Here is an 11,690-nt window from a genome sequence, read left to right on the forward strand (position 1 = left end):
TATATCCCCCAAATGATTAAAAACTACATTAGATTTAAAATAACCAGGTAATAACCTGACAAGAACATAACTAAGCTCTCCTTCTCTGATGCCAAAGGTTTATCTAGCACAGGTCCTAAGACTAAGCAGGTGCCCAGTGTTAATACGATAGGACTCCATGACTTCTCATGACTTACTCTGACTCCATGAAAAGCTTTTTTTTTTTTTTTTTGAGACAAGGCCTTGTTATGTAGTTCAGACTGGCCTTGAACACACTATGTAGCCCAAGGTGGCCTGGAGCTTGAGGCAAACCTCTTGCCTCAGCCTTGCAAGAGCTGGAATCGCAGGCACGTGCCATCACGCCTAGCTCTGCAGAGGTGGCCAAGGCACGCTATTTTGAGGCCCTCTGCTACAGGGGTAAGTGTTCCTCACAGCCTAAGTCATCCGTGGTGGCTGCACTCCCATCTCAGTATCAGACTGCCTGATCACTGTGGCCAGCTGTGCTAGCTAACTGACAAGTGGTTCTTCGTCTGGGAGTTTTCAAGTTTATCTGGGGAGGCTGTCTCGAAGGTGCCAACCTGTTCTCTGCCTGCTCCCTTACCCTTAGCCACCCTCTGCCCCCTTTCTGGTTTAGGTCTAGTTTAGGGCCCAGTAATGAATACTTTGAAAAAGCTTCTGTCCATCCCTCCCTATCCTATAAAGGTAATGACTTAAGACACAATCTAGGCAGGATTTGAAAAAGCGAACACAAGCAGACTGAGTATCAGGCTCTTGGTCGCATGCTGAGAGAGCGCAGGAACAAATGGGTTAGGTATGCCTTGTACAGAGCTAAATAATGCAAAGGAAGTGAGAACTATCCTGATACCAGCTCCGTGTGCCAGGACAATCTGATGAATCCACAAGGTGCTAGAACATGACGAAGAGCCTATGTGAAGAAGCCAGAGATTATGTTTTTATCACAGCTTAGTCCAAAACCAGTAAAAACTGGCAGCGTGCTTCATTCCAAACATGCCCAGCACTCAGCTAATGCCCTCCCTATGGAGTCAGAAAAGAACGTGCAGAATTATGAATTCTACACACTCCCCAGATAGACAGGAGGGGTTCTGGCTCCTGAATGCAGAGGCTGAAACTAATCTTATCAACTATGCACTTTCAATTGTGAACTAGGTGGTTTCTGAGCCAGGTGCTCGCCTACTCTTTATGATCTGTAAACATCCTTGACCCCGCATCCAGTAAGAATCAAGCCTCTGCCAACCTCAATTCGTTTTCAATTGGCAAACAAGGACAGAAACCACCTCCAGAGTAACATTTCCTCTGGGAGACCCGGAGAAAGAGGTGCAGTAAGGTCAAACCCTCCAGGATGCATTTTCCTTGGATTTACAATTCAGCATATTACAGTGAGAACACCGTGTCCCCAACCAACTCAGTCTCTTTTCTGTTACAAACCAGAAGTAAACAGATTCTACAGCAGCTACAAGTCTGTTACCAAGGCCACTGTATTGATCAGGATAATTAACATTCACAATTCATTTCAGTCCAGCATGACAAGCCAGCTGGGCTACTCTCCCCATAAGAAATGAACACTGGGAATCTTCCTGTCTTGCTTGCCAAGAAGCCTGGTGTTCAGAAACTGGGCACTGAAATCTCAGAATTGGAAGTTGCTTGGACCACCTGGGCACCAACAGGAAATCAATTAGTTACCAGGACAAGTACATACATCTGCCATCTCTACAGAGCACTTATTTCATTCTCTAACAGCAAAATTCTGAAGGGCTCCTCTCCTGAATCCTGCCAAAGTCACGCAGTTTGAGGAAACAACACACAAAATTTAGTGCAAACTACAAACAGAGCTCCTGGCTAGGAAAGCACTCGCTGGGTTCCCAGAAGAGTGTAATTCTAAAAGTGTGTTTCAAAGAGGGCATAGATGGCTTTGGGGTATCAAGCTCAGCCTTTGGCTCAGGGAGGCCAGTTAAGTTGTGGAATGAAAAGATGCAGACTTTTGCTTAGCACTGCTAGGGAGAGCTGTTGATTCTCTTTCAAAGCCCCGACACATATTCCAAAATCAATGGTTCAACTCATCACTGGCTCCCAAACCCCAAAGCCCCCTAGGAAAAAGTCCTGCTCCTACATCCGTAGCATGTGTAAACCAGGATGCCTGTTTCAACTTCAGGCAGAATGTTCCTAATGCAGAGAACAAGAAATCAAATTACCTGCCCCATTTTGTCTAAAGCCATCGCCAGTGCTTGGGTTACCAACCTAAAGGTCATATATTCAGTGCAATCACCTTCCTTACCTTCTACAGCATTTGTAACATTATAAAGGAACTACTAAACTATTACAAATCCTTTTCTTTTTATTTTATGGGTACATTTTAGACACAGTGATAGCATTCATCACAGCGAACTTGCACCTGCACAAGGTATATTATATATACTATACTCAATAAACATTTATTAACTATGTTTTGTGCCAGGTACTACACACGAGATAGGCATAAAACAGGGTCCTCTACCTCAGCAGGCATCATCTAGAGAAGTCAAACAATTAGTAAGGCTCAGATATCCTCAGCTTAGTCTTAGTTTAGGAAATGCTACCCTGAAACTAAACCTATTTTTGAGATACAAAGGAAAACATATTATTTTGTTTAATTTGATAGTCGATAACATGAACTTCCTATTCCAAAATGCCCCTAAGAAGCAGTTCTGGAGCTTTAGAGCACCCACATCTCATGTGAAAAGCAGCAAAGCTGAGATGCTGCACCCCTCCCCCAGCCTCAAAGTTGGTAAAATGCTGGTTTTAGCGCACAGAAGTTCCCAAGTCAACCCCCCAAGGCTTTTATAATGAGTCTCCTGGGACACTGGGGAGCATCCCAAGGAGGAGGGCAACAATGCCAATAGTTTCGGCTTTGCTCCAAGCCATAAGGACAAACTTCAGGCTGAAAACAATCTTTTAGCAGTGAACTGGCAAAGGAAAGAAATACGGTGGCTTAAAAGCCCAACCATGCTAATCAGTGTTTTACAACCTAGAACTCATAAATGAACTTCAGGGAGTCCCACAACTGTTCTAAAAATATGTGTAAATTTTTATACTCTTAAAGTTTCTTGTTTATGAAATTCCTTTTTTTGGGGGGGACAGGGTCTCCCTATGTACTTCAGGCTGGCCTTGAACTCACTATTTAGCCCAGGTTTGGCCTTGAACTTGTGGTGAGACTCCTGTCTGTCTCTTGAGTGCTGGGATTACAGGCGTGCACCACTATGCCCAGCTGTTCATGAAATTCGTCCCCCCCCCCCCCCCCCCGCATCTGGAATCAAATTCAGGACCTTGTACTTGCCAAGCAGGTGCTGTACCACTGAGCTACCTCCTCTGTCCTGTTCATGAAATTCTTAAAAGGATCTGGGACTTAAAAAGCTTAAGAATCACTGGGAGTCTCTAATCTAGCAACTTCAAGAGCACTGCCAAACAGGCAAAAAACGAGGCCTACTTCAATTATGTTCCTTCCACACAAATTAGCCTATTCATCTCTCCTCTGAAGTTAGAAATAGAGATAGAAGACCGCATTTTGAAGATTCAAGACAAATGTCTCTTTTTTAAAAATTTTTTTTACATTTATTTATTTTGTGTGTGTGTATGTGTGTGTGGCCAGCTCAGCCCACCAGGGGGCGGGGCTGGCTGGCATGTGGTGCTGGGGATTGAACCGCAGTCCCTGTGCTTTGCTTAGCTTGTTCTAAGTAGGTGCTTTAGACCACTGAGCCATCTCAACAGCCCCACAAATGTCTCTCCTACATCTCCAAAACACAGTAATAACCATGAGTCCAAAAGCAACTTTCCTGGGGCTAGTCAAAAAAGGCAGATCAGAGTCCCTGCCCTACTAACTTTCCCGCTAAGTCTCTTTTTAAAGTTCTAGGCTCTTGGGACCACAGTGGAAACAGGTCATGGCCCAAAAGCTTGGATTTGAACTCAAGCCAGACCTGGGGGTAAGTCAGAACGTAATTCCCATTATGCCCATGGATGTGTGTGCCCTAAAGGTACACCTTATTACAACTAATAAGTACTAGAAGAGTTGGAGGCATTTATTAAAAATGGAACTTTTAAAATCCTGTCATTGCTCAATATGCAGTATGGAGATCTCTACTCAGGAGCTCTAAGTGAAAGAAACAGCTGCACTCGTCTCCTGCAGGCTGCTCGCCAGCTCACCACCGGCCTCCGCAGAGACACTGTGATCAGCGCACTAGGGCTTCCCTTGGCACTTGGAACACACACGTTTCATCAGATTCCACTGATGCTACTGCCCACTCCCAGGTTAAGAAGAAAAGAGAAGGACATAAACACCAGAACATCCTCTTGCCAGGCAGTTCTTCAGACTAAAAAATTAAGCTGGGGGCCAGGCCAAGATGAACAGCATGGAAGAGTGGGCAGCTCCAAGCCCTGCTTATGCAGTCTCATTTCTGTCCCCTAACTGAGCACGGGACGTCCACTTTATTTTTTTTATTTTTTGGTGGAACCGGTGATTGAACTCAGGCCCTTGCGCTTGCCAGGCCAAGTGCTTATTCCACTGAGTCATCTCCCCGGCCCCAGGGACGTCCACTTTAAAAAAAATGAAGTGACCCGGCCTCGCAGAGGGAAACGTGGCAGTAAGCCTGGGAAGCGCTACAGGTTACCTCACAGGTGTGGTAACGGGGGGCAGGCATGTTTGTGCTTTTGTCAAAAGTTCTTTTTTCAATCTCTGCCAAGGACTCCAAGTACTACCTCACCAGTAGCTTATTAAACGTTTTAACTTGGTGTCCAGTTGGGAGTAAATGATTACACTCCATCGTATACTGTTGGGCAGTGCCGACAATTACATACTGCTGAGGTTAAAGCACTGGGGTGAGTCCTTCTGAAAAGTGAACACAGATAAATAAAAAATGAAACCAGCGTAAGTCTCAACAAAGGCACGGACACTCCACCTAGTTCTGTTAAGTACTGTGGAGCAAAGGGCACACATTTCTGCAGGAGAAACTCCGATATAAATAATGAGGAACAGGCCACTTAGCAGGGAGACAGTACCTTAGGAAGGGAGAGTACATAGGGTCGGGATTGCAATGTGACCACAGAACACGAACTTGCAGTTCTAGAGTCTCTGAAATCTTTTCATGTAATTCGAAGATTGCAGTTTGGGAAAACCCTGAAAAGACTGCAATTCAAAGAAATAAGCTGGACTCAGGCTAGCCCAGAGCCTGATAAGAACCCACGTTCTGCAGTGTATTACATGTTACAGGGATCGGGCTGGGAAGATGAGCTACAGCCCACCGCGCTCCATCACGAGCCCTAAGCTCTCCCCTTCTAAGCACCTCTGGTACACAAACACTTCAGTATTCTCCAGGGGTAAGCACTTCATAAAACAACTTTTTTTTTTTTTTTTTTGAGGAACCGGGGATTGAACTCAGGCCTTTGCGCTTACCAAGGAAGCGCTTACTCCACTGAGTCATCTTCCCGGCCCCAAAACAACCTTTTTTGTTAGGAAAATTTTTGTTGAAAAGATCTTCTTGCAGAGACATCTTGATTTTGGCTCTTTAAAAATATTTCAAAGTTAGGCTCTCATGTGAGCTTACTATGTTGCACCAGCCACTCTCTGTATGGAAATTATAATTCCTCATCGTATGCATGAGAATGGAGAGGCCCAGAGAGGCTAAGCCACTTGTCCACGATCTCAGTGCTATTAGGCGGAGGAGACTAAGCGTAAACTTGATTCCCAGAATCAAGGGCTTAACTTACAGTGTACTACTATGCACTATTTTTAAAATAAAAAGAGGAAGCATAACTAGCTTTATGTGACAGCCAAACAAGAAGAAATAAAGAATTAGAAAAGGTGAAAGAAATGCTACCTAAATTTTTACTAACCACTTGTCACGTATCCGGCACTGACAGTGGTGACAAGTAAAAAGAAATCTGTGGTAAGAATTTATCTTCAGTTTTAGATTCTCAGATTTCAGGCTGGAAACAACTCAGGTCTATGAACACATGTCATCTGATCATTAACTGGTAGAGGTGGCAGAATAAATGCACTGAGTCAAGGGCAACTAGAGATCTACATGATTCTCTGTATCAAAACATCCCTTATCAACACCTTCCAAAGCGTTCTGGGTAACAGTGAATCCAAATGCACTTTCCTGATAAGACTTAAAAGGTCCTACTTGTCATCTTCCCAGCACAGGATCTAGACGACAAGACTTTTCTGCTGAAATCTAAATAAGTAAATGAAAATGGAACAAACTAATTTGGAAACTAGTTTGCTCCAAACTAAATAAATCAAACAAAAAAAAAGAGATCTGTATCTGTGGGAGATCTGAAACAGAGAGGCTTCAGGACTGGAATGCAGTTCAGCGGGATGCCAAACGTGCAGGACCTAGGTCTGGTCCCCAGCATCACAAGAGGATCTTCTCACACCTCTGATCAAAACAGTTGCTGTCCTAAAGAGATGAGGAGGTAGTAATGAGGTGAAGAAGGTAAGAAACAGGCAGTTTATCTAATCTCTTCTCAGCGACTGATGAGTACTGGAGTAAATTCTGTAAAATACCACCATGGATTTAACCTCAGATAACTCCAGGAAACAAGGAGCATCCTCTACTTCTGCTATCAAATTAACAACTAGGCTGCACTCATTGGGGGTCTGCTTGCTGTGTGCTTCCTAATACTTAAAATAATTTGGTGGTCTACATCCTTTAATCAGGTAAGGTATATCCCATGACTAAGGTAGTTTCTTTTACTGTTTTCTTCTTCTTTCCAGGGTAAAGGTCTGATTAAGAACTTCTAGATGCAGTGCCTAGGGGCAAAGTCCTCCCCCACATCCTCAGAAGTTCAGAAAACAGACAAGGTTCTGAGATAGGCACTCTGGAGAAACACGTCTTTTGCAGGAGGTTTCATCAACAAGTCCCAGTTTGGTTTTACTCCATTAAAAACAATGAATCTGATACAATGTTAACTTCTAAATTTCAAGGACAGTTACCACCACAGAGTAGCAGAAAAAGTAGGATAAATACCCAATGACTGTGGGAATGACTACTTGATTTAACCAATAACCACCAACATTACGCGGATCTTCTTCAGTTTATAATGTCCCCGTGCCCTTGCAAAAACTTCTTGTTTCACGTCAAGTTTTCCTACGCACATCATCTAAAATCACCATTAAGTTGTGAACAAATCTTATCACGTGAATCACACTTTGTCTAATCCACAGTCTCATGAAAAACCTAGATTTTGTCAGGAAACACTGTCTTCCTGAAGCACTGGCATGCACTGTTTCCAACGCCTCCTAGGAAAACTGGACGTGAGCCCCTTCACGCTCTGGTTGCTTGCGTGTGTATGGTTGCCTGAGACAACTAATTTCATCAACTATTTGAGCCTGCAAGGCTAATATTTTTCCCCTAATTTCTATAGTTTTGATTCCTTATTTATACGTTGTACTTATGTCTGTTGTAACTACCTCAAATACTTATTTATAAAAGAAAACAGGGCAACCCATTCAGCACCCTTCCTGTCTCTCAGGAGCTATTCCTACACTTTTTTTTTTTTTTTTTTTGGGCAGGCTCAGGCTGCCTTAAGGGCAAGTCTGGTGCGGATATGGAGCTGGGGATTGAACCCCTGCGCCTGATTGATTTTGCCTAAGCAGGTGCTTTAAGCAACTGAGCTAACCCACAAGCCCCATTTTCCATTCCTTTTCCCAATAAATATTCTTATTCTTAACCTCTGTTGCTCCTTAGAATTCATTTTTTGGCTCTGAAGAACACAAACTCAGTGTACCCGATATCTAGTATTTCCTCTATATCATCCTGGAGGTCCCACCAAGATACTTGGGAGGAGGGAAGAGTTTAATTTTGTTTCATAGCACCCCTAAAATATATCAATGGATTATCATGATTTTTACCCACGTACCTGCCACACAATCTTCCCTTTAGAGGTGCGCTTACTGGAAATCCATTTGTGACTCCCCTGTCTCTCAGAAGCTAGCCTCCATTCCCTTTCCCAACAAACTGTCCTACTCTTTAATTAAAAAAAAAAAAAAAAGTTTTAAAAAATACTTTTGCATTTTTACTTCCTATCTGCACCTTTTTCAAACAACAGGAACTTACTTTGTCAATGAGGAAGCTGAGGTACAGTTTGCTTAAGGGGCACCACTTTAGCCAGCTTCAAGCCAGGTATTTCAAGCCTTGAATTAAACCAATAAGTTCTATTACACACATGCACTGTGGTGGACCCCAAGGGCATATGAAATTGAACTGGGTCATGATTATAGTTGAATTCAGTTATCTATGCTTTCATTTGATGGGTAGCTGCTCTACCTCAAGGCAAACAGAGGGAATAAGGATGACCAGGAAGTTACAGTAGGATATGATCTGACTGAGGACCATTAAGGTCACCCTGAGATAACCTATATCCTCTGGCACCAGGACAGTCTTCTATTCCTGAGAGGCCTCCGAGATTGGAATGATCCAAGGATTACACAGGCTACAGCCAGGCTGGAATCCTCATAGGTAAAGGACTGTACCATCTGAAGAGGCCTTTTTCTCACACCATTCTGTTCCATGCCAAGCTAGGTTTTTTCTCCTTACTTTCCCCATGCTTTCTCACATTATCAACCTAGGGCAGAGGTACAGGAGTGACCTAAGTCATAATGTCCAGTTCAACTGAAACTTTGAAAAAGAGATTATCTAACATTTGCATGTGACCTTGACTAGTCTCAAATGACCCATTAACTAAATAAATGCCTTTTATCGTCACTAGGGAAGGATAATTAGTCATCCTAAAGCACTTCAGTACAAGTGCTACGTAAATGCTACACAATAAAGCGCACAAAGAACAAAGATTAATGACATGGGGGTAAATCTACCAGAAAGTGGAAACTTACAACAGGATCTTCCACACTCATGGCAGAGACCTGCTTCTTTAAGGTAATGGACTATGAATTCTTAAGTCATTAGCACTTGGCCTCACAATGTTGCACATTATCAATTGTCCTGAGAAGAGGGAAAAAGGGGCATTGATTCCTGGTAGGTGGCCACTCAGATATCTCAGTTACTGATTAGCCAGATGTGCAATTAATATTTGAATACTAAGTTACATACATGCAAGACATGTGAGTGAGACACAATAAATACAACAGTACATGAGGGTCCTTGCCTTTCTGGGAGTTCATGATCTACCATATAGACTACCTTATTCGTTCTGGCATTTCAAAGAATACAGGCTTACTAAAAGTCAAGTAACAATAAAGAAGCCCAATACTCTGATGCACCTAGACAAAAGAAGATGGGGTAATGAGAGAGGAAGAGTTGGGAGAATTAGGCTCTAAGGGTTCCCCCCCCCATCTCATTGGACGTACTACGCTTAAACATTCTGCTTATAAGGACTGTAACTTTCTCCAAATAACAGTAAAGATCACAAATGGTTGCTACCTTCACAAAGCAGGCAGATGAACCAAGAGCACTAAAAATAAGGTCAACAAGACTCCTCAGGGCCAAGGCATCTTCCACAATCGTTGGTGGAAATCTTAATTTTGTGAGAAAACAGACTAGAGCACACAATGATGACTTGCCTTTTCAGTCTTGCATTTGATTTCTGGAGTGTTAGATCAGTTGCCCTAAAGAAAACCGCCATCTCTTCTACTTAAAACAGCTTAACTAGTTGGAGCTCCAAGGATGGGAACTATTCTTGCCAAGCTTGTTTTGTTCAGTTTACAGTCCCTGAATCCCACTACACAATGCAGGCAAAGATAGTTTTGAAACACTGTCTTTGTAAAGGAGGAAAATACTTGTTCTCACTGGGTTTAGAAAGGTCACTTCTTTGCAAACTTTCTCTGGCCTACTGTGAACTCACGGTGCCAGGTATGTGGAAAGTCAAAATGTGGGCAGTTGGCAGTAAATGATCAGAAAGTGGTAGGATCCCAATTCTACTGCTCAGAGGGCAAGTTAAAAATCTCCAGAGGTTACCATTTCCAAGAGAATTAGAAGGTTGTCCTTTGAGCTCAACCCACAGCACAATACAGGAAACTTTTTCTGTCTTAATAAGTACAGTGAAGAATGAGCAATCGTTCCCTACCACCCACCCCTCCAACCCACCCAAGCTCCTTTCTGAAGGAATATGATTTATTCACATGATTCTAGGATCGACCTCCATCCATGATGGTGTCTGCTGTCACCAATCCCAACCTGCCCATTTCTTACATCGAAACAACCGCAAGACCTTTGGTGCAAATCAGTTTGCTTTTCAATCTTATATTGTCCACCTGCATAAAAGAGCTGGTTTCACGCATTCTTTCTTCTCTTTGCCTCTAAGGTACTATGCAGTTGGGGATAAAACGGTCACTGCTTCCAAAGCAGCTCTGTCAGATTTACCCAATCACCCTAAGGAGAGATTTTCTGTACTCTCTCATCCCTGGGGCAGGTCACACGGTTAGATGAGTTGGCTCACCCCCCCCCCCCCCATGCCTTCAAGGCCGTTCCTCCAGGAAAAGGCAGCCACAAATTTAGGGCCTGGCCCTGTCGGAGAACTCGGGCCCTTTTAACAAGATCCCGGAGAACTGGAGCCGAGGGACAAAGAAAAGCGAGGTGTGTGTGTGTGTGTGGGGGGGTCCCCTTTAGCTCGGGATAGGCCGGGGGCCGCTCACCCGCCACTTTATCGTCCTTGATCACCCCAAGCCCTAGCCCCTGAAGTCCTGAACAGCCCGGGCCCGGGAGGGCTGGCTCGCGCCCCTTGCACGAGACTGGAGCCCCGCGCCCCGCCGCCACCCACAGTCCCCGCACCTTCTTGGGCGCCTTGGTGACGGTGGCCATGAAGGAGTACTTCCCGGCGTCCTCGATCTCCTTGGCCTGTTTCAGCTCCTCGTCGACCCCGGGCAGCGGCATCGCGTCAGGCATCGACATCCCGCGGCCGGCCAGGCCAGCGGCTGACCCGCCGCCCCCGCCTCTCTCCCTCCCGGGCGTCCGCCCGCCTGCCCGCGCGGCGCCCTCCGACTCGCGCTTGCCCGCCCTCTCGCCAGGCTCTGTGCCGAGCTGCGTGAGACTCTGAGGTGCTCGGGCCGGAGCCTTGTCTGCTTGATAGCCCAAGACCGCCGGACAGCAAGCAGCGTCCACCTAAGCACCAGAAGCGACAGCGCGCAGCTCCGACCTGCCCGCGCCGCCACCTCCGCTGCACGCAAACACGCACGCAAGGTACGGGTAGAGGGCGGTGACGCCACGTCAAGTACTGGCACGTTCAAGGATGGGGGGGGAAGAGGCGGAGAGAAACGGCGCGCTATCATGACGTCACCACGTTGGGCGGGGCCGCAAGAGCCCTTCCTCTTTACGCTCGCGGATAAGGAAGGGTGAGCTGTGTCCTTTGCGACACCAGGTGGCGCCATCTACCCTGTGAGCAGCGATGGTTTCTGCAAGCATGCCGGGGAACTGAAGGGATTTGGGCTACTGAGTTTTCTGCGAGGCCTCAGATGGGCGTTAGAAGGATCCTTGAGAGCAAAGACCACAGAGTTCCACGCGACACGTCCTATAGCCGTTCCCAGGAAAAATCCCACGCACTGTCTCTGTCCCAAGGGGGGTGAGGAGGGCAAAACAGATCCAGAGTAGTGTGGTTTCTGCCTTAGGCTTTGTGGCCTCCAGCACTGCCTCCTTATGGGCCTTCCCTGCTTACTTTCAGAGGACTGGTGGGTCAGAGGGCTGAGAGCCAGAGGTGCAGCACGAAGC

The 11,690-nt window shown here is 45.4% G+C and overlaps 1 protein-coding gene across 3 annotated transcripts in view; it reads right to left on the reverse strand.

The window, feature by feature from the left end:
• Positions 1–11,249, reverse strand: part of Ahcyl1 (adenosylhomocysteinase like 1) — a 41,511-nt gene extending 30,262 nt beyond the window's left edge. The window contains exon 1 of one of the 3 annotated variants that reach the window (XM_004636904.2): positions 10,758–11,249. In XM_004636904.2, coding sequence (XP_004636961.1) covers positions 10,758–10,877 — 120 coding nt within the window. In that variant the 5' untranslated portion in view covers positions 10,878–11,249. The remainder of the gene's footprint in view (positions 1–10,757) is intronic. The other 2 variants (XM_023721675.1, XM_004636905.3) reach the window with 2 other exon arrangements.
• Positions 11,250–11,690: the final 441 nt, after the last annotated feature.

This window comes from Octodon degus, unplaced genomic scaffold (assembly GCF_000260255.1).
Source record: "Octodon degus isolate 3935 unplaced genomic scaffold, OctDeg1.0 scaffold00084, whole genome shotgun sequence".
NCBI classification, from domain to species: domain Eukaryota; kingdom Metazoa; phylum Chordata; class Mammalia; order Rodentia; family Octodontidae; genus Octodon; species Octodon degus.